The sequence below is a fragment of the Oncorhynchus nerka genome, linkage group LG28 (genome assembly GCF_034236695.1).
Source record: "Oncorhynchus nerka isolate Pitt River linkage group LG28, Oner_Uvic_2.0, whole genome shotgun sequence".
Classification (NCBI taxonomy): Eukaryota; Metazoa; Chordata; class Actinopteri; order Salmoniformes; family Salmonidae; genus Oncorhynchus; species Oncorhynchus nerka.
Genome location: NC_088423.1, coordinates 57,742,300 through 57,764,303, shown reverse-complemented (window position 1 = coordinate 57,764,303; position 22,004 = coordinate 57,742,300). Strand labels below are relative to the sequence as shown.

Below are 22,004 nucleotides of genomic sequence, written 5' to 3'. Positions count from 1 at the left end.
ACAGCACTGAGTGCAGTGTAGGCTTCTTTAGTCAAGGCATCGATTCAATCATATCAAACGTTGGCATACATTTTGTTGTTTTATCCATGTGAGAGATGCAGACTCGGTCTCGACCTTTAAGTCTTATTGAAGACTCATCTCTTCAGTAGGTCCTATGATTGAGTGTAGTCTGGCCCAGGGGTGTGAAGGTGAACGGAAAGGCACAGGAGCGACGAACCGCCCTTGCTGTCGCTGCCTGGCCGGTTCCCCTCTCTCAAATGGGATTCTCTGCCTCTAACCCCATTATGGCGGCTGAGTCACTGGCTTGCTTACTGGTGCTCTTCCATGCCGTCCCTAGGAGGGGTGCGTTATTTGAGTGGGTTGAGTCACTGATGTGATCTTCCTGTCCGGTTTGACGCCCCCTTCGGGTTTGTGCCGTGGGGGAGATCTTCGTGGGCTATACTCAGCCTTGTCTCAGGGTAGTAAGTTGGTGGTTGAAGATATCTCTCTTGTGGTGTGAGGGCTGTGCTTGGAAAAGTGGGTGGGGTTATATCCTGCCTGGTTGGCCCTGTCTGGGGGCATCGTCGGACGAGGCAACAGTGTCTCCGGACCCATCCTGTCTCAGCCTCCAGTATTTATGCTGCAATAGTTTATGTGTCAGGGCGCTAGGGTTAGTCTGTTATATCTGGAGTATTTCTCCTGTCTTATCCGGTGTCCTGTGTGAATTTAAGAGGCCTCCCAAGTCCTTAACTGGCAACTTCATTAAATAGTACTCCACTTATAATTCTGGTTAGAGCCAGTTTGAGCTGTTCTGTGAAGGGAGTAGTACACAGTGTTGTACGAGATCTTCGGTTTCTTGGCAATTTCTCGCATGGAATAGCCTTCATTTCAAAGAGCAAGAATATACTGATGAGTTTCAGAAGAAAGGTATTTGTTTCTGGCCATTTTGAGCCTGTAATCGAACCCACAAATGCTAATGCTCCAGATACTCAACTAGTCTAAAGAAGGCCAGTTTTATTGCTACTTTAATCAGAAAAACAGTTTTCATCTGTGCTAACATAATTGCAAAAGGGTTTTCTAATGATCAATTAGCCTTTTAAAATGATAAACTTGGATTAGCTAACACAACGTGCCATTGGAACACAGGAGTGATGGTTGCTGATAATGGGCCTCTGTACGCCTATGTAGATATTCCATAAAAAAATCTGCCATTTCCAGCTACAATAGTCATTTACAACATTAACAATGTCTCCACTGTATTTCTGATAAATTTTATTTTAATGGACAAAAGTTGCTTTTCTTTCAAAAACAAGGACATTTCTAAGTAACCCCAAACTTTTGAACGGTACTGTATATGTGTATAAAACAATATAATTAAGCACACAATAACAAAATAAACATATTTAATAAAAGCAATCACATTCAACTACATAGAGGTCCTCAATCAATAATATAAACTGCCTGAGTGGTACCAGCACATCAAACTGCAGAATGTTCCACAAATTAGGGGTAAAAAAAACTAAACGCAGATTTTCCCAAATCTGTGGAGACTGAAGGGATCTCCAGTGTTATCCACTCCTGATAACGGGTTTGGTAACTTATGATTCTTAACTTAATGAAGTTACATATTTCAGATTGATTTGCAAATAAATAAAAGAGAATGCAGCACTCTTTTTACAGAATGACATCCAACATTATTACACACACTACATTAATGAGTCCTAAAATTGTCCTCTGTGATAAAATGTATTGCGGAACCATTGCTGCGTCCAATGGTTTCAAAACAGAAGTTACCGCATGCATGTAAACAATATCACCAACATCCTATACAGGGAGAAGCATTGTAGAACAATCTTTGTCCTATTTTCAATACTGAGGCATGATTTATTTATTTTAAAAAATATCTTGGATCTTAGCTTCTTAGTCAGATTTTATATATGTGTTATGAAGGACAACTTGTCATCAACCCAGACACCCAGGTACTTATACTGAGAAACAAGCTCAATTTGGGCTCCATTTGTAGCGCAAATATGCAGGTCCTCAGGGTCAACATTTCATGACCTAGAGAACAGCAGGAGCTGGGTTTTACTTATATTTAACACTAATTTAAGATCTGTAGGTGATTTCTGAATTGAATCAAAATCCTGCTGTAGTTCACAAATTACTTGCTGCACTGAGGTGGCACAGGAATACAAAACTGTGTCATCTGCATAGAGATGAATGTTACAAGTACTAACAGTGTTATTAAAATACAAGGGGAATAGTAATGGACCCAAAATCGAACCCTGAGGTATACCTTTTTCAATCTAAAGACATTCAGATTTAAGCCCATTTGTCAAGTTCTGTTGCTAAGATAATTCTGAAACTATAAATAGGCATTATATCCTAGGCCTATTCTTGATAACTTCTTCAGCAAAACAGAATGATCAACAGTATTGAACGCCTTGATAGGTCAATAAACAAGGCAGCACAGCTCTTTTTAGCATCCAAGGCATTGACAACATAATTAACAACTACTGTGGTTGCTGTGGTAGTACTATGCCCAGGCCTGAACCCTGATTGGTTTATTTTAAAAATACAATTAAAAATGAACAAAGTTGGAACCAAGGATTTAAGAATCTTAGCTAAACAAGTTAGTCTTGAAATAATAGTTGTTCATCTGTATCCCAACCCTTATGGAGTGGCAGCACATATGTGGATTTCCATGCCATTGGAATAGTTATCTTTTATTTATTTTTATTTAACCTTTATTTAACTAGGTAAGTCAGTTAAGAACAAATTCTTATTTACAATGACGTCCTACCCCGGCCAAACCCTAACCGCCCTATACTTCCTGATAACAATGTTAAATAAAAAATGTGGGCTACTGAGCCAGCAATAAAGGGAGCTGCACACTTAAGCAGACCAGGCTCCAAATTTTCAGCCCGTGTGGATTTTTTGTGTCTAATGTTAGCAAAGCATCCAGTACTTCTTTATCAGTGAATTTCCGAAAAGAAAACTCCTTACCAGCATTTTCATTATTATTCAATAGATTTTCACCATCAACATCCAAACTACTCTATTCAAGAACTGGCTTTGAAATACATTCAAATATATAGCCCGCAGAGATAAAATGGTGATTAAATGCATTAATGATATACATTTTGTCAGTAATAGGGCCAGAATCTAAATTAATTTATTGGAGGAGAGAAGAGGAGACACAGCCCTTCAGTAGCATAATAGCTTTCCAAAATGTAGTGTATTAACATAATAATCAGATTTGGCTTTTTTAACTAGTTTTACACACAGATTTCTCAATCGCCTGAAAGACTGCCAGTCTGGGCCCGAGTCTGTGAATCTAGTTTTGGCCCAGGCAGCATCTCTGTTGGGTATTTTTATATTTATTTCTTTATTACACCTTTATTTAACCAGGTAGGCCAGTCTAGAACATGTTCTCATTTACAACTGTGACCTGGCCAAGATAAAGGAAAGCAGTGCGACAAAAACAACACAGAGTTACACATGGGATAAACAATAGTACAGTCAATAACACAATAGAAAGATCTGTATACAGTGTGTGCAAATGAAGTAAGGAGGTAAGGCAAAAAATAGGCCAATAGTGGCGAAGTAATTACAATTTAGCAATTAACACTGGAGTGATATATGTGCAGATGAGGATGTGCAAGTAGAAATAATGGTGTGTAAAAGAGCAGAAAACCAAAAACAAATATGGGGATGATGTAGGTAGTTGGTTGGTTGAATGGGCTATTTACAGATGAGCTGTGGACATCTGCAGCAATCGGTAAGCTGCTCTGACAGCTGACACTTAAAGTTAGTGAGGAAGATATAAGTCTCCAACTTCAGTGATTTTTGCAATTCGTTCAAGTCATTGGAAGCAGAGAACTGGAAGGAAAGGCGGCCAAAGGAGGTGTTGGCTTTGGGGATGACCAGTGAAATATACCTGCTGGAGCGCGTGCTACGGGTGGGTGCTGCTATGGTGATCAGTGAGCTGAGATAAAGCAGAGCTTTACCTAGCAAATACTTATAGATGACCTGGAGCCAGTGGGTTTGGCAAAGAATATGTAGCGAGGACCAGCCAACAAAAGCATACAGGTCGCAGTGGTGGGTAGTATATGGGGCTTTGGTGACAAAACTGATGGCACTGTGATAGACTGCATCCAATTTGCTGTGTAGAGTGTTGGAGGCTATTTTGTAAATGACATCGCCGAAGTCAAGGATCGGTAGGATGGTCAGTTTTACGAGGGGATGTTCGGCAGCATGAGTGAAGGATGCTTTGTTGCGAAATAGGAAGCCGATTCTAGATTTAACTTTGAATTGGAGATGCTTAATGTGAGTCTGGAAGGAGAGTTTACAGTCTAGCCAGACACCTAAATATTTATAGTTGTCCACATATTCTAATTCAGAACCGTCCAGAGTAGTGATGCTAGTCGGGTGTGTGGGTGCGGGCAGCGATCGGTTGAAGAACATGCATTTCGTTTTCCTAGCATTTAAGAGCAGTTGGAGGCCATGGAAGGAGTGTTGTATGGCGTTGAAGCTCGTTTGGAGGTTTGTTAACACAGTGTTCAAAGAGGGGCAAGATGTATACAGAATGGTGTCATCTGCGTAGAGGTGGAAAAAAATCACCCAGCAGCAAGAGCGACATCATTGATATATACAGAGAAAAGAGTCGGCCCGAGAATTGAACCCTGTGGTACCCCCATAGAGACTGCCAGAGGTCCGGACAACAGGCCCTCCTATTATGATAAGCCCTCCGGTTATGATATCGTTTAGGACCTTAAGCGTGTCCGAGAAGCACACGTGACCAGCTCGGAAACTAGATTGCATTGCGGAGAAAGTATGGTGTGATTCAAAATGGTTGGTGATCTGTTTGTTCACTTGGCTTTCGAAGACTTTAGAAAGGCAGGATGGATATAGCTCTGTAACAGTTTGGGTCTAGGGTGTTTCACCCTTTGAAGAGGGGTGACTGTGGCCACTTTCCAATCTTTAGGAATCTCAGACGATACGAAAGAGAGGTTGAACAAACTAGTAATAGGGGTTGCAACAATTGCGGAGGATAATTTTAGGAAGAAAGGGTCCAGATTGTCTAGCACAGCTGATTTGTAGGGATCCAGATTTTGCAGCTCTTTCAGAACATCAGCTGTCTGGATTTGGGTGAAGGAGAAGCGGGGGGAGGCTTGGGCCAGTTGTTGCGGGGGGTACAGAGCTGTTGACGTTTTATTGACAACAACCTATTAGCCTGATACTTGCTACGTCCTGTCATGCTAAACTAGCTGTATAACTCTGTGAATATATGCATATTTCTGCCTTGGTTAATTCCTATATTGAGATATTAGCCTGTATTATCAACATTTCTGCCTCCTGTGGTTCATATTAACATGTGAACATTTGAGTAATTCCTGTTGTTTTGTATTATATTTCTATATGTAACCTTGTTAGGGTATTAGGTAATTACAGCTTTTTTATTCTGTTCCTTTATTTGTATGTAATTACAGTGCTTTATGCCACTAATCTGCACTTTATTGGTTATTAATCCTTAATAGTCTACTGACGCACCCTAACAAGGTTACAATCTAAGTAACATAATAAAAAAATCTCCATGTAAATCCACCAGTTTAAGATAGAGATATCAGACCATGCAAAAAAATATAAAATTTGCATGTCCTGCATCTCAATCCACCACATCCGGCCTACAGTATGTCGGCCTTCCACATCTGCGGTGGAAGATGGCCAAGCTACAGTGTTATTTGTCAGTCCATGAAACATCCCAAAAATTGGTCTTCTCACAAACACGTTGGTAGCGTCCGAACGGTTTGGCCTACAAACCACGGTAATGTCTCCTAGATATAGGACAGACACTTCAAAACCTTATTCCATATGATACATTTTTTACTGTCTTTTTTGCCATTTATGAATGTGTTATTCAATGTGTTTCCATGGGCTCTAGTAGTAAAGGCCAAATTCAATATTTTATCAAATCATTTTAAAATACTTTTTGGGGATACCTAAAGATGTCCTAACATTCTACATCAAAACAGCTAAATTATCCATGGTATGGCCATCTCAAAACAATTCCATATGTTAGCTTAGTAGAACCCCTCCCCAATCGGTTTAGACTTTTAGAGGTTTAATAGCTAAAATGGCGGCACCCTCATGTTACCTTACTGTTCATAATTGGTATGCTTCTTTATGGAGTTGTACCTAGTGGCCATTTTATGTACTCTCGCCTTACTATACTATCAGAGACCACTCAAACGCTCACACACCATTCTCCTACCATGCACCACATGGAATAGTTTGGACTCAACCTTTCCTTCTAACAAAGGAAGTACATCTGTAGGAGTCATACGCCAGTCAAGCCAGTTACGAATCTAATGGACCACAATTTGGATGGGTGGATTTATAGTTTATTAGTCTAATTGAGGTGTAGACAATAGAACATCACGCATTTGAGTGTTTGAAATTGTTACGCGGCTGCATAGGATTTGTCAGATTCTAAAGTTGTGTGGTTTCGTTGCATCCAATGGCAGTGTCCGCCATAAGCTAACGCAAGGAACCGCTTGTGGATTTGACCGTTCAAATGCAGTTCCACCTCCGACACTGCCAAAACAACCGCTAGCGCGGATCTGATAGAATCCACTCCCAAGTCTGCGAACTTGGACAAAAATGACTGAACAATCAGATGAAATACGGAAATTCAATTGTCTATTATTCTGGGTTATGGTTCTATTCAGAATTTCACATAATAATTAATGAGAACACTACAGTATTTCATACTTAAGATTCATGCAAATCTCACATTGACATTGAGCATACTTATCTCAAGTTAGGCTTTGGCCCACAGTGCCCAACTGAGGCAATGGATTAATCTGTGTCAACTCTGCATGTCAGAAGGGATGACTGTGAATGCCAAAGTGCTAGTGAGGATTTCGGGTAACTAACAACAGTCAGAGGATTGAGGTGTTACCATCATAACACTGGGCCCTTGCTCTCATCAATCATGTATCAGTGCATGTAGCCCGCTATTTATACCAGTGTGGATCATGATGGCACAATTTACTGCATGCAGAAATGGAGATGGAGCAGCTGCCGTTCAAATTTGAAAAATTACAAAAAAGTCTAAATGCAGTCGAACACCTAATATTTCACATTAAAGGGATATTTTACTCAACAAAAACATACATTGAGTGTACAAAACATTAAGAACACCTTCCTAATATTGAGTTGCACTCCCCTTTTGCCCTCAGAACAGTCTCAATTTGTCAGGGCATGGTGTCGAAAGCGTTCCACTGGGATGCTGGCCCATGTTGACTCCAATGTTTGCCACAGTTGTGTCAAGATGGCTGGATTTCCTTTGGGTGGTGGACTATTCTTGATACACACGGGAAGCTTTTGAGCCTGAAAAACCCAGCAGTGTTGCAGTTCTTGACACAAACCTTTGCGCCTGGCACCTACTACCATACTCCGTTCAAAGGCACTTAAATATTTGTCTTGCCCATTCACCCTCTGAATGTCACACATACACAATCCATGTCTCAATTGTCTCAATACTTAAAAACCCTGATTTACCATCAATATGAGATCATAGCTTTCACCGGATTCACCTGGTTAGTCTATACGTCATGGAAAGAGCATGTGTCCTTAATGTTTCATACACTCATTGTATTTGAGTATTTTCTTCATTAGTCCACTGTTTGTATTTGTATTTATTATGGATCATCATTAGCTGGTGCCAAGGCAGCAGTTACACTTCCTGGAAAAATTAAGGCAGTTAGCCTTAACAGTTAGCATTAGCTCCTGAGTGGCGCAGCAGTCTAAGGTACTGCATCTCAGTGCAAGAGACATCACTACAGTCCCTGGTTTGAATCCAGGCTGGATCACATCTGGCAGTGATTGGGAGTCCCACAGGGACTCCCAATCAATTGACACAATTGACACAATTGACACAGCAACGTCCGGGGTAGGCCGTTATTCTAAATAAGAATTAGTCAAAACAAATCAAAATATACTTCATGATGACAGCTTTGCACACTCTTGGCATTCTCTCAACCATCTTCACATTGGAATGCTTTTCCAATAGTCTTGAAGGAGTTCCCACATATGCTGAGCACTTGTTGGCTGCTTTTCCTTCACTCTGCGGTTCAACTCATCCCAAACCATCTCAGTTGGGTTGAGGTCGGGTGATTGTGGAGGCCAGGTCAACTGATGCAGCAGTCCATCACTCTCCTTCTTGGTCAAATAGCCCTTACACAGCCTGAAGGTGTGTTGGGCCACTGTCCTGTTGAAAAACTAATGATAGTCCCACTAAGCGTAAACCAGATGGGATGGCGTATCGCTGCAGAATGCTGTGGTAGCCATGCTGGTTAAGTGTGCCTTGAATTCTAAATAAGTCTCACCAGAAAAGCACCCCCACACCATCACACCTCCTCCTATGTGCTTCACGTTGGGAACCACACATGCGGAGAACATCCGTTCACCTACTCTGCATCTCACAAAGACACAGCGGTTGGAACCAAAAATCTCAAATTTGGACTCATCAGACCAAAGGACAAATTTCCACTGGTCTAATGTCCATTGCTCATGTTTCTTGGACCAAGGAAGTCTCTTTTTCTCATTAGTGTCCTTTAGTAGTGGTTTCTTTGCTGCAATTCGACCACGAAGGCCTGATTCATGCAGTTTCCTCTGAACAGTTGATGTTGAGATGTGTATGTTATTTGAACTCTGTGAGGTGCAATCTGAGGTGCAGTTAATTGCCGATTTCTGAGGCTGGTAACTCTAATGAACTCTAAAGTAACTCTGGGTCTTCCTTTCCTGTGGCAGTCCTCATGAGAGCCAGTTTCATAATAGCGCTTTATGGTTTTTATACTGCACTTGAAGAAACTTTCAAACTTCTTTAAATATTCCGTATTGACTGACCTTAATGTCTTAAAGTAATGATGGACTGTCGTTTCTCTTTGCTTATTTGAGTTGTTCTCGCCATAATATAGACTTGGTATTTTACCTAATAGGGTTATCTTGTGTATCTTGTCACAACACAACTGATTGGCTCAAATGCATTAAGAAGAAAAGAAATTCCAAAAATGTACTTTTAACAAGGCACATCTGTTAATTTAAAGGCATTCCAGGTGACCTACCTCATGAAGCTGGTTAAGATAATGCCAAGATGGTGCAAAGGGTGGCTACTTTGAAAAATATATGTATATTTGTTTACACTTTTTTGGTTATTACATCATTCCATATGTGTTATTTCATACTATTTATATCTTCACTATTATTCTACAATGTAGAAAATAGTAAAAAATACAAATAAAATAAAACCTTGAATGAGTAGGGGTGTCCCAACGTTTGACTGGTGCTGTATATCACATTGTATTGGTTGGAATCATTTTGGATAATAATTTAAATAGCTACATATAACATAATCAAATTATAAAACAACTAACTATAACATTTCACCTTCCTTATAACTGTAAAATACATATTTGTATGTTTAGTGCTAGAGAAAATATGCACATTTTCTAAAGGCCTCTGTTGACCAAAACGTCTGCCCCCATCGCTGTAAACGTCGCACAGAGCTCTAGCTTGGCTCCCTTTTCACATCATATTAATATTGTCCATCTATGACAAACAGAACATGTTTTTTGGTTTGAAACAACTATCTACTGTTGCGCTATGATGTAACGATTGCAGGCTGTAACTTAGGGTTCAGCCAGGAGTTGATGGACAGTCGAAAGACTGAATGAAATAGTAGAAGGGACATCCCCAGCTTGAAGTGGTTTCAGATTTCACATCCTATGTCACAGAAGCTCAGACAAATTACAGTACTACTGTGTCCGTGTGAACCAGGGCTATCTCTCAATGCAAGCCATTTCGATCTAGGGTACCCACAGATCAATTTATAAGCGAAAATGTCAGTCGGAACCAGCTTCAAAGATACAGATTGAATAGAGCCTTATGTTTCTTAGTGAAACCTTATGAAGATTAAACTTAGTAAATAGGGACATTGTGTCTTCCAATCTATATGGATATGTATACTAACCCTAAAACATATGCTCTTTTATAAATGTCTTTATTTTCTTGACAATAACAGACATCTACAGTTATACACATTGGCAAAATACAATGATTTGGCAAAAACCTTACAATGATCGATTCAACATCTCTTTCAGTAAACTGGCAGAAAAGTCATTGCCCAATTAAGATTCAGCAAAACATGAAGAATGCACTTCATGCAGAGATAATGTCCATGGACACCAACTTTGCACCAACTCGAATAAAAAACACATCCTAAGCCACTCTCCTAATGTACTTACTCACAGAAAAGAGAATTGACATGTTTGTGCAAAGAACAAAGAAAGTTCAGACAACAAGAGAACAAACCTGTTGCAACAGATCACACTTAACAAGAAACCTCTGTTTCATACATGAAGTGAAACTGTACAATATGAAACCATACCTGGAAGTTTCATAGTCATATTCTGGGACAGTCTGGGACAGTTCATGAACTCACAATAGCTCCATTTGAGACAGCCAATGAGTCATACATTTATGCGTGAATAAAAGTTATATATCTCTGCAAAATTTCAACAGGAGGGTTGAAATTAGGTCATGTCAACAGGATAAAAAAACTGTCTGCATTCTCTTTTGTATAATTGCCTCACTTGAAGAAAAACGGCCTTTCCAAAACAGTATTACTGTTGTCTTCAACGCTGGTTCTCCGGTATAAGTGTCTCTTTTCTTTCCCCCTCATTCATAAAGCTGCTTTGAAGCACAAATCATTATTCAAAGCTGGCAACACTTGAAAGTTAAAAAGAGACTGAAACATTAAAAATATATACACATTATTCAAAAGTGTTTGGAATGCCATTTGACGGTCTTGATTGAATGCATTTTATTTCATAATTTGAGAATAGGATTAGTTGACATAGCCAGAAGATCAACGCAAGAGATTGCCAGGCAAGCTTTTTATTAGCTAAAATCTTTGGCTGTGGCTGTAAAAATGTTATGGTTTGCTGACCCTAATAGGCTATGTGCTGCTGTTTTTTAGACTAGCAATATAGGTATTATTACCTACCTCAGCAAATTAATCAACTAGCTAGCTGTTGTTGTCAAAGCAGAGTTGCTCTACTCACAGGACACTACTCACTTTGTGCATCAATAGCTGGTGAAAATTTGTGTTAGCAATTTGTTATCAAAGCTTAGCTAGTCCATTAGTAGCTAGCTAACTTAGTGTGAGTATAAATACAGTCCAACCAAGGTTAGCCTAGACATTACAGCTGCCCACAATAATATCTACGGTAGGTAGACTGATTGACTTAGCTATGGTCTGTGCAGCTCTCCCTTGACTGGCGGCAGGCTATAATGCACCGCTGGCGCTGGTCTGATTCAGTATTTGGAACTAGGCTATGTCCCAGCAGTATCAACCAATCACAGCCTGGAACAGTGGGAGAAAAAATTCCATTCAATCAAGACTGTTGAACTGCTTTCTAAAATCTTTCTACGTTATTTAATTAATGGTAGAGCTGTGGGGTGTTTTTAAAAAGAAAGTTACAGAATTCCGCTCGTCTACATGTCAGTGGACTAGTTTTGAGGATGGGACACATCATTACGAACGTCGGTCGTGTGCAGTAGATCTTCTGGGTGTCAACGAAAGTTGACGTTTCAACGTGAAGAATCGTTTGGAAAGAAAATGACAGCCGATGTTCTGTGGTCAGAGGCTATAGGGCGGCTGCCCGCTGCACACGGACGACATGCTTTATGTTGTGTCCTTGTCCCACCTTCTTAAAATAACCTTTCAGTTTATACACATAGACTGATTGTTTTTTTTATTGTCTATATAACAAATATTTATAATCATCCTCTTTACACTAATGGTCCCACTCACAGTAAATACAACAAAATGAAAACAACCTGAAAGTTGAGTATTTTCACCAGGTACAAACTAATATTGCATACAATATATTTTGAAAGTCTTACATACGTTTTGCGTTAAGATTCAACAGCAACTATTTAGGTTACTTTCTTTGAAGGTTACATATATAACCGAATTGAATTGGTTACAAAGGTTTTGATTCAATCTGTATAGCGGAATATCCCCGGTATAGTGCGATTATAATTTAAATGCAATGTTTCCATGTTTGCGGAGACTGCATTCATGACAGACGCTGCTGCATATGTTAGCTCAATCGGAAAATTACCTTTAAATTTCAATCGCTCTATACCACGGCTCCTCCGCAATACGGACTGTATCGAGCTTGAAACCACCACCTGCACCATTGCATTGGTACCTTTTTGGTGGCGCAGCTAGTTAAATGTGTTTCAAGAGGGCGAGCACGTGTTTTAGCGAGGCAGAGGTCCAAGGTTATGGTCTCGGCGTGTGCTGGAGCAGGTGGAAGTGGCACAGCTAGGCAAGCACAGGGATGTTCGTTACTGATACATAAAGCATTCACAACAACATAATAATACAAATTCATAACACATCCATGAAGGTGTAAGTAACATTTATAAAGACCTTCATAGTGTATTCATTCATAAAGCATCTACAGTAGGAATTTTAGAGATACGAAAATGTCAGGAATGGAGGTAGTTCGGACACTGAAATGTCCTTAACTTTTAAATTCACCTTCTCAAACATTTATTATTATTACCTTAATTAACATTGATTGCATGTTACATGTGTTTTCCAACCATATAGCCAGATACTATAAATATCTGACGTATTTTTAGAACATGTAAGCAACAGTTATGTTTGATTTAAATAAAGGTTAAATAAAATAAAATGTAAATGTAGTCTACAGAAGTTATATTGCCTATTCGGTTGACCGGTCAGTCTGTAACTCTGTGGTTCATATCTTTGATGGTCAGTAACTGGAAGGTTGCAAGTTCAAACCCCCGAGCTGACAAGGTACAAATCTGTCGTTCTGCCCCTGAACAGGCAGTTAACCCACTGTTCCTAGGCCGTCATTGAAAATAAGAATTTGTTCTTAACTGACTTGCCTAGTTAAATAAAGGTAAAATAAATAAAATTGTGACAAGTCTTCATACAATCTATAGATTGTGTGAATCTATCTGGCTATACATTTTGGAAATTAATTTAAAAGTAAACTAAAAGTATCAATGATAACACAACATGCATAGTGATACACAAAATGGAAATAGTACAAAAATAAACAGTATTTCAGAACCAATAAAGTAACATAAGGGAATAAATTGTTTTTTTGTTCTGCCCAAAATCTGCCGGTTCATAGGACTTTTATTTTCACATTTAAACAATTCAATAACGTCACTAATGACAAATAATATTACTGTATGCTTATTGAATGTACTCTTAAGGTCTTCGATGTTACTGATTTCATGGGTGTGTTATGAATAGTTTATATATGCTGATAAGAATGCTTCATGTATTCAACCTTCAAAGAAAGTGTTCCTACACTGTATTTGAACTGTAGCTACAACATACCAGCATCATAATATTGTCGTAAACATGACATACTGACAGGTATTATTAACATAAGTTTGTCACTTACACATCAAGGCTAAAATGGTTAGCTGTAGTGTAGGTAACCTGGCATTGTGTTATAAACAGAAGTGTAAAAAATAAAATAAAATGACACTCCTTGTGTTTATTTTGGTGAATTATGACATAATTATGTAAGGTATCTGCAGTTACAGTAAAGTGATCATTAATCCGCGTTATATCCTAGCACCTAATCATACCCTAATTCCAGTTGGCACATTCACGTCTTATCTCTCCACTGCTGCTGTGCATGATCCAGGTGGGTGTTACACATTTGCAGGTGGATGAGGTCAGAGAGCTTTTACTGGAAATGTGAGGTGCTTAGACTTGATGAAAGTGCTAAATGGCGCTAAATGTAATAGGCCAATTTCATAGAAAAAAATGTAATGAAGGGTTAGTGGCTGGTAGGATAATGTTATGACAATATTAAACTAATGAAATTATGAATAGTTTACTTCATTAAGGTAGTGTTACCCTTTAGGAAAAACTGTCACGACATTTCTCATGGTTATGACACATTTATGTAGTCTTGATAGGTGTCAACAACTAAAAATTGCAAGTGACATTAACTGTTGTCATAACACTTGTTATAACTATTTCAGTAATGTTTGTTATATTATGACTCTTATTATGTACAGTTCAAATAAAGTGTTACCGATTCATCCATCATGCTGAGAGCTGCTTAGATGCATTGTTCAGTGGAGAAAATTTTGACAAAATTAGCATTTACACAGAATGGTATGAAAACTGAGCTTGGGGCATTTTAAAGAACTGCAATGCATTTAATGTGATAATGCCCACTAAGAAACCACTATTAGCATAATAAGTTCACTATTCTCCCCTGACACACTTTGTCAGTATTTTTTTTATATCTTTCCTTCTTTCTACAATGTATTACTGTACATACATGATCAAAGATGACTATCCATTTGTTTTGCAAATGCAACCTTGCAAAAATAAATTGAGTGATTTCTCAAAAACACACACATGTACAATATACAGTAGATAACAAAACTGAACTACTTTTACATTTGAAGTTCAGTAAACACTGCATAGATGACTGTATCACGAATTTTAGATGGTATTTTATCATACAATGTCTCAATTCAATAAATAGTACATAAATATTTTAATTGAAACAACTATTTCTTCAATTATTTACTGAATCTTTTTTTTTAGTATTATTTAACTTTCATTTAATCTTGGGAGCCCATTGAGACCAGTGACTCATTTTCAATAGTGCCCTGAGGACAACAAATTCAACATGAACATTCCACAGAAAAAAAAAATACTAGTTACAATTACAAAAACTACAATTTCAACACCACAATATTGTGTATACTGCCAGATGAAAGATGTGGCATGTCAGCTTGATTCCCAAGTTACAGTACATCATAAAAAAACACATAGCAGCAAATGTGTCACGTTCAGAGATTAAATATAAAAGTGTTATTTTATAAAACAAATATTAAATGCATTGCAAATGACTACAACATAAATACATGATTGAATGAAAATGCAATAGGCAAAGTAAGGCTGAGCAAATCTGGCTGGTAACAAAATAAAAAAAGGGAATGGCTAATTTGGGCCCCTGTAACCACTGAGAAAAACATGTTGAAGCATTGTCCATGACTGAAGATATTTTTCAAGCAATGCCTCCAACAGCAAAACAACCATTTCTAGACCTTCAAGGCGTTCCACCCCAATACCATTTATCGAGGTTATTGAATGCCTTGTACTCTTTGTGCCTTCTGAGATAATCACAAGCGAGGCATGTGTGTTCGGCCCAGAAGTATGCCTTTTTCACCTTAAAGTGCCGTCGCCACTCAAAGTACCTGAGGTACATTTCCTCATTTTTGTCCAAGAGCAGGAGATAGTCAGCCAACTCTTTGGGAGAGGTGAAGTCATCCACATGGATAAAAGCATCCCCCTGGACAAAGTTCTCATAGTTCTGTCTTGGCGGGCCTAAAACCACAGGCACCGTCCCTACAGAGAGTGGGTTATACAGTTTCTCGGTGATGTAGTCTTTGTGAATTGAGTTTTCAAATGCCAAGTAGAATTTACAACTGGCGATGGTAGGAAAGTAGTCTTGATCCGCAATGTACTCCCCAAAGGCTTGTCCGTAAGCGCGAACCTCAATGTGTTTGTATAGCTCGTTGTAGTACTTCACTCGCACATGATCCGGGTTCCAGTTGCTGACAATCCAGCAGATCAATTTGCTTTTGCTCGGAGGCACGAAATCCTCGTCCCCTTGGGCCGTCACGATCGACCCATAAGGCACTTCAATATCAGCATCCTGGCGATAGTTCAGAGTTAAATTGAACAGGTTTTCGATACCGGGCAGCTGAGAGGAGTGAGATGGTGACTCTAGATTCATCCATATCCACTTTTGGAAGGAGGGACGCTGAAGGGGGGGCAGGTTGGAGAGATCAGTACAGATATCCCTGTGATGTATGACGACACCATCTGACTTATTATATAGGTTCCGATCTGCTGTGATGAAACAGCCTTCAATGTTGAACAGAGAGCTGCAGACACCCAGGTCATAGGTCTGTCCAAAGGGCCAGAGCCAGACGAGTACAGTGGTCAGGTTTTTGTCACTCTTGGTGGAGAAGAGGTTTTTAACTCGGATTGTGGATGCTGTTGACTCTACGGGACCTGATAGCCAGCTAGTAGACGGTTTAAAGTACATCAAAAACAGAGTCACAAAACAGCCCAGTAGGAAGGTGCCAACTAGAAGGGGTCGTAGAATTCTGTGGAAAGGTGCAGATGGCATACTCTGTCCTATAAAGATACGTAAAAAAACAAAAATTAAACTCAATAAATCTGTGAATTCCTTATTTAATCAGAATGACTCTTTCCAGTGAATAAGAGGAAGAGAGGAATGATGACAAAAGTTTGAGATTGTTTGTAAGTGTCTGTCTGTCCTTGCCTTTATACAGTACGAGAGGGCCAACAATGTTAAACAATAGCTTTTACATTCTCTTGTCACGTTCAATGAACTGTTTGGCAAACATTTTTGTTGTGGCCCGTGCAGTGTGAGAAGTGTGTTGAGGCGATTTGTGAATGGGCACACTAGATTAGCTCGCCCGGATTGCAGAGTAGGCAGAGATTCAATTAGGGACCGATAAAATGGCTCCAAATGTGAATCTTCGCTGAGCAAGGTAAATCAAGTATGCCTTTCGAATACCTGCAATAACCAATGGATATAAACATAAACAAACTATGGTGCAAAAGGTACAGGGCCTATGAAAGTCTGCTCTGCTGTGAACCGAGTATGGTGATGATTTATAATATCTTCTCAGATGATTGTGAGGAGCAGCTGTCTTACATACCTCAAGTCCAAACTTCTCTGTCAAAGTGGAGAGACCACGTCCACAAATACTACTAACAGCCCTCTTTTTTAACTTGCACTTTCTTAACTTGCACTTTCTTAACTTGTACCATGTCGTGCAGTGTGGTTTGAATAAAGACAGAAAGACGTGGAAGCTTTTTAAAGTACAGTGCTTCCCACTGGGCAAAGATTGGTTGCATTAACGTTGTTTCCACGCCATTTCATTAAAAAAAAATGTAATCTGATGACGTTGAATCAACATGAAAAACAGATTGGATTTTAAAAAAGTAATCAATGTAAGGGGATTTTGTCTTTTTCACCCCACTTTTAACCTAAATCCACTGACATGGTGAAATGTTTGGTTGATTTCACATTAGTTGACATCTCAACCAAATGTTAATCAACATTAGACATTGAACTGACATCTGTGCCAAGTGGGTTGGGCTAGTTTGCGATTGGTAAAAAAGCATTGTCTCTCCCTGGCAGTCTTACAATTTTAATTTGCACTGAGAAGTACATATCTAAAAAGGTAATGTAACATTGAATCTGCATTAAATCATTTTACTATTAGTTCAAAAGTATCAAAGAAAAAAAGAACTATTCCACACCTGGTAGATTTGACTTTGTGCTGAAATCCAAGCAAGGAAAAAAGTCATGGAATTCTGAAGGGGCAGGTTCTACATTGGCTCAGTAGTAGTGTTTGAATGAGGTGTTGCTGCACACAGTTGGAATAAGGTCCTTAGTCATCTAGTGATTTTGGTCTGATGTTGAGTTCCCAGGTCATCTCATTGATGTATCCTTAAGAAAAAAAGAACAAAGTGGGGTTACAATAGTTTGTTAAAAGGGGGTATCCGAAAGCACCCTAACTGTTTCAGTTTTAACCATGTTTTGAGGCTATACAGTGTTTGTTTACAATCACATTGTTTACAAACAGAGTAAAACAAGCTTATATTTTGGGTTCTGATGAGGTATGACAGATGAACTAAGCTGATGAGGCATGTATACATTATATATTCTTCAAGAATCAATGTTGATTAATGATGATCCAGATCATTAGATGGGTAGATCATTAATTTACAAGTACAAAAATGGATAGCAACTAAGTATCCTAGCTTTAAAGGGATAATGTGTGTTGCTTCAAATACAAGCTTGTTTTTGTAGCAATCTCAGATTGCCCATTTAAAGTGCAAATATTGAATTGCTATATTCTTAAAGAATATAGAACTTATATGCCTCATCAGCTTAGTTCAACTGTAATACCCCATCAGAACCTACAATATAAGCTTGTTTACACCAATGTTTGAAAACAATGTAAATGTAAAAAAAAAAAAAACTGTAAAGCCTCAAAACATGGTTAAAACTGAAACAGTTATAGTGCCTTCGGAAAATATTCAGACCCCTTGACTTTTCCCACATTTTGCTAGGTTACAGCCTTATTCTAAAATATATTAAATTGTTTTTTTCTATCATCAATCTTTTTTATTTTATTTTTATTTTACCTTTATTTAACCAGGTAGGCTAGTTGAGAACAGGTTCTCATTTACAACTGTGACCTGGCCAAGCTAAAGCATAGCAGTGTGAACAGAAAACACAGAGTTACACATGGAGTAAACAATTAACAAGTCAATAACACAGTAGAAAAAAGAAGAAGTCTATAAACATTGTGTGCAAAAGGCATGAGGAGGTAGGCGAATAATTACAATTTTGCAGATTAACACTGGAGTGGTAAATGATCAGATGGTCATGTACAGGTAGAGATACTGGTGTGCAAAAGAGCAGAAAAGTAAATAAAAATAAACAGTATGGGGATGAGGTAGGTAACTTGGGTGGGCTATTTAAATCTAAGCACAGTACCCCGTAATGAAAAAGCAAAAACTGTTTTTACTCAGTACTTTGCTGAAGATCCTTTGGCAGTGATTACAGCCTCACGTCTTCTTTGCACAACTGTATTTGGGGATTGTCTCCCAATCTTCTCTGCAAATCCTTTCAAGCTCTGTCAGGTTGGATGGGTAGCGTTCCTGCACAGCTATTTTCAGGTCTCTCCAGAGATGTTCGATCAGGTTCAAGTCCGGGCTCTGGCTCGGACATTCAGAGACTTGTCCCGAAGCTACTCCTGACTAGTCTCCTAGTCCCTGCCACTGAAAGACATCCACACAGCATGATGCTGCCACCACCATGCTTCACCATAGGGATGGTGCCAGGTTTCCTCCAGACGTGACACTTGACAGTTCAATCTTGGTTTCATCAGACCAGAGAATCATGTTTCTCATGGTCTGAGAGTCTTTAGGTGCCTATTGGCAAACTCCAAGCGGACCATCATGTGCCTTTTACTAAGGAATGGCTTCCGTCTGGCCACACTACCATAAAGGCCTGATCGGTGGAGTGCTGCAGAGATGGTTGTCCTTCTGGAAGGTTCTCCCATCTCCACAGAGCAACTCTAGAACTCTGCCAGAGTAACCATCAGGTTCAAATCAAATCAAATCAAATTTTATTTGTCACATACACATGGTTAGCAGATGTTAATGCGAGTGTAGCGAAATGCTTGTGCTTCTAGTTCCGACAATGCAGTGATAACCAACAAGTAATCTAACTAACAATTCCAAAACTACTGTCTTATACACAGTGTAAGGGGATAAGGAATATGTACATAAGGATATATGAATGAGTGATGGTACAGAGCAGCATACAGTAGATGGTATCGAGTACAGTATATACATATGAGATGAGTATGTAGACAAAGTAAACAAAGTGGCATAGTTAAAGTGGCTAGTGACATAAGAATGCAGTCGATGATCTAGAGTACAGTATATACATATGCATATGAGATGAATAGTGTAGGGTAAGTAACATTATATAAGGTAGCATTGTTTAAAGTGGCTAGTGATATATTTACATCATTTCCCATCAATTCCCATTATTAAAGTGGCTGCAGTTGGGTCAGTGTCAATGACAGTGTGTTGGCAGCAGCCACTCAATGTTAGTGATTGCTGTTTAACAGTCTGATGGCCTTGAGATAGAAGCTGTTTTTCAGTCTCTCGGTCCCAGCTTTGATGCACCTGTACTGACCTCGCCTTCTGGATGATAGCGGGGTGAACAGGCAGTGGTTCGGGTGGTTGATGTCCTTGATGATCTTTATGGCCTTCCTGTAACATCGGGTGGTGTAGGTGTCCTGGAGGGCAGGTAGTTTGCCCCGGTGATGCGTTGTGCAGACCTCACTACCCTCTGGAGAGCCTTACGGTTGAGGGCGGAGCAGTTGCCGTACCAGGCGGTGATACAGCCCGCCAGGATGCTCTCGATTGTGCATCTGTAGAAGTTTGTGAGTGCTTTTGGTGACAAGCCGAATTTCTTCAGCCTCCTGAGGTTGAAGAGGCGCTGCTGCGCCTTCTTCACGACGCTGTCAGTGTGAGTGGACCAATTCAGTTTGTCTGTGATGTGTATGCCGAGGAACTTAAAACTTGCTACCCTCTCCACTACTGATCCATCGATGTGGATAGGGGTGTTCCCTCTGCTGTTTCCTGAAGTCCACAATCATCTCCTTAGTTTTGTTGACGTTGAGTGTGAGGTTATTTTCCTGACACCACACTCCGAGGGCCCTCACCTCCTCCCTGTAGGCCGTCTCGTCGTTGTTGGTAATCAAGCCTACCACTGTTGTGTCGTCCGCAAACTTGATGATTGAGTTGGAGGCGTGCATGGCCACGCAGGCGTGGGTGAACAGGGAGTACAGGAGAGGGCTCAGAACGCACCCTTGTGGGGCCCCCGTGTTGAGGATCAGCGGGGAGGAGATGTTGTTGCCTACCCTCACCACCTGTGGGCGGCCCGTCAGGAAGTCCAGTACCCAGTTGCACAGGGCGGGGTCGAGACCCAGGGTCTCGAGCTTGATGACGAGCTTGGAGGGTACTATGGTATTGAATGCCGAGCTGTAGTCGATGAACAGCATTCTCACATAGGTATTCCTCTTGTCCAGGTGGGTTAGGGCAGTGTGCAGTGTGGTTGAGATTGCATCGTCTGTGGACCTATTTGGGCGGTAAGCAAATTGGAGTGGGTCTAGGGTGTCAGGTAGGGTGGAGGTGATATGGTCCTTGACTAGTCTCTCAAAGCACTTCATGATGACGGAAGTGAGTGCTACGGGGCGGTAGTCGTTTAGCTCAGTTACCTTAGCTTTCTTGGGAACAGGAACAATGGTGGCCCTCTTGAAGCATGTGGGAACAGCAGACTGGTATAGGGATTGATTGAATATGTCCGTAAACACACCGGCCAGCTGGTCTGCGCATGCTCTGAGGCGCGGCTGGGGATGCCGTCTGGGCCTGCAGCCTTGCGAGGGTTAACACGTTTAAATGTCTTACTCACCTCGGCTGCAGTGAAGGAAAGACCGCATGTTTTCGTTGCAGGCCGTGTCAGTGGCACTGTATTGTCCTCAAAGCGGGCAAAAAGTGATTTAGTCTGCCTGGGAGCAAGACATCCTGGTCCGTGACTGGGCTGGGTTTCTTCTTGTAGTCCGTGATTGACTGTAGACCCTGCCACATGCCTCTTGTGTCTGAGCCATTGAATTGAGATTCCACTTTGTCTCTGTACTGACGCTTAGCTTGTTTAATAGCCTTGCGGAGGGAATAGCTGCATTGTTTATATTCGGACATATTACCAGACACCTTGCCCTGATTAAAAGCAGTGGTTCGCGCTTTCAGTTTCACGCGAATGCTGCCATCAATCCACGGTTTCTGGTTTGGGAATGTTTTTATCGTTGCTATGGGAACGACATCTTCGACGCACGTTCTAATGAACTCGCACACCGAATCAGCGTATTCGTCAATATTTCCATCTGACGCAAAACGAAACATGTCCCAGTCCACGTGATGGAAGCAGTCTTGGAGTGTGGAGTCAGCTTGGTCTGACCAGCGTTGGACAGACCTCAGCGTGGGAGCCTCTTGTTTTAGTTTCTGCCTGTAGGCAGGGATCAGCAAAATGGAGTCGTGGTCAGCTTCTTGGTCACCTCCCTGACCAAGGCCGTTCTCCCCCGATTGCTCAGTTTGGGCAGGCGGCCAGCTCTAGGAAGAGTCTTGATGGTTCCAAACTTCTTCCATTCAAGAATGATGGAGTCCTTCATTGCTGCAGACATTTTTTGGTACCCTTCCCCAGATCTCTGCCTCGACACAATCCTTTCTCGGAGATTAACAGACAATT

The 22,004-nt window shown here is 40.3% G+C and overlaps 1 protein-coding gene across 1 annotated transcript; it reads right to left on the bottom strand.

Moving 5' to 3' along the window:
- Positions 1 to 10,028: 10,028 nt before the first annotated feature.
- LOC115113439 (4-galactosyl-N-acetylglucosaminide 3-alpha-L-fucosyltransferase 9-like) lies at positions 10,029 to 20,004 on the bottom strand. Its single transcript, XM_065012891.1, has 2 exons — positions 17,435 to 20,004; positions 10,029 to 16,276 (listed from the first exon to the last, which is right to left on the bottom strand). Exon 2 carries the CDS (start codon positions 16,266 to 16,268, stop codon positions 15,180 to 15,182), a length of 1,089 nt encoding a protein of 362 aa, XP_064868963.1. The 5' UTR covers positions 16,269 to 16,276; positions 17,435 to 20,004; the 3' UTR covers positions 10,029 to 15,179.
- Positions 20,005 to 22,004: the final 2,000 nt, after the last annotated feature.

Bases quoted from the DNA above. Each gene is read 5' to 3' on its own strand.
- LOC115113439 (XM_065012891.1), bottom strand. From the start codon at position 16,268: ATGCCATCTGCACCTTTCCACAGAATTCTACGACCCCTTCTAGTTGGC.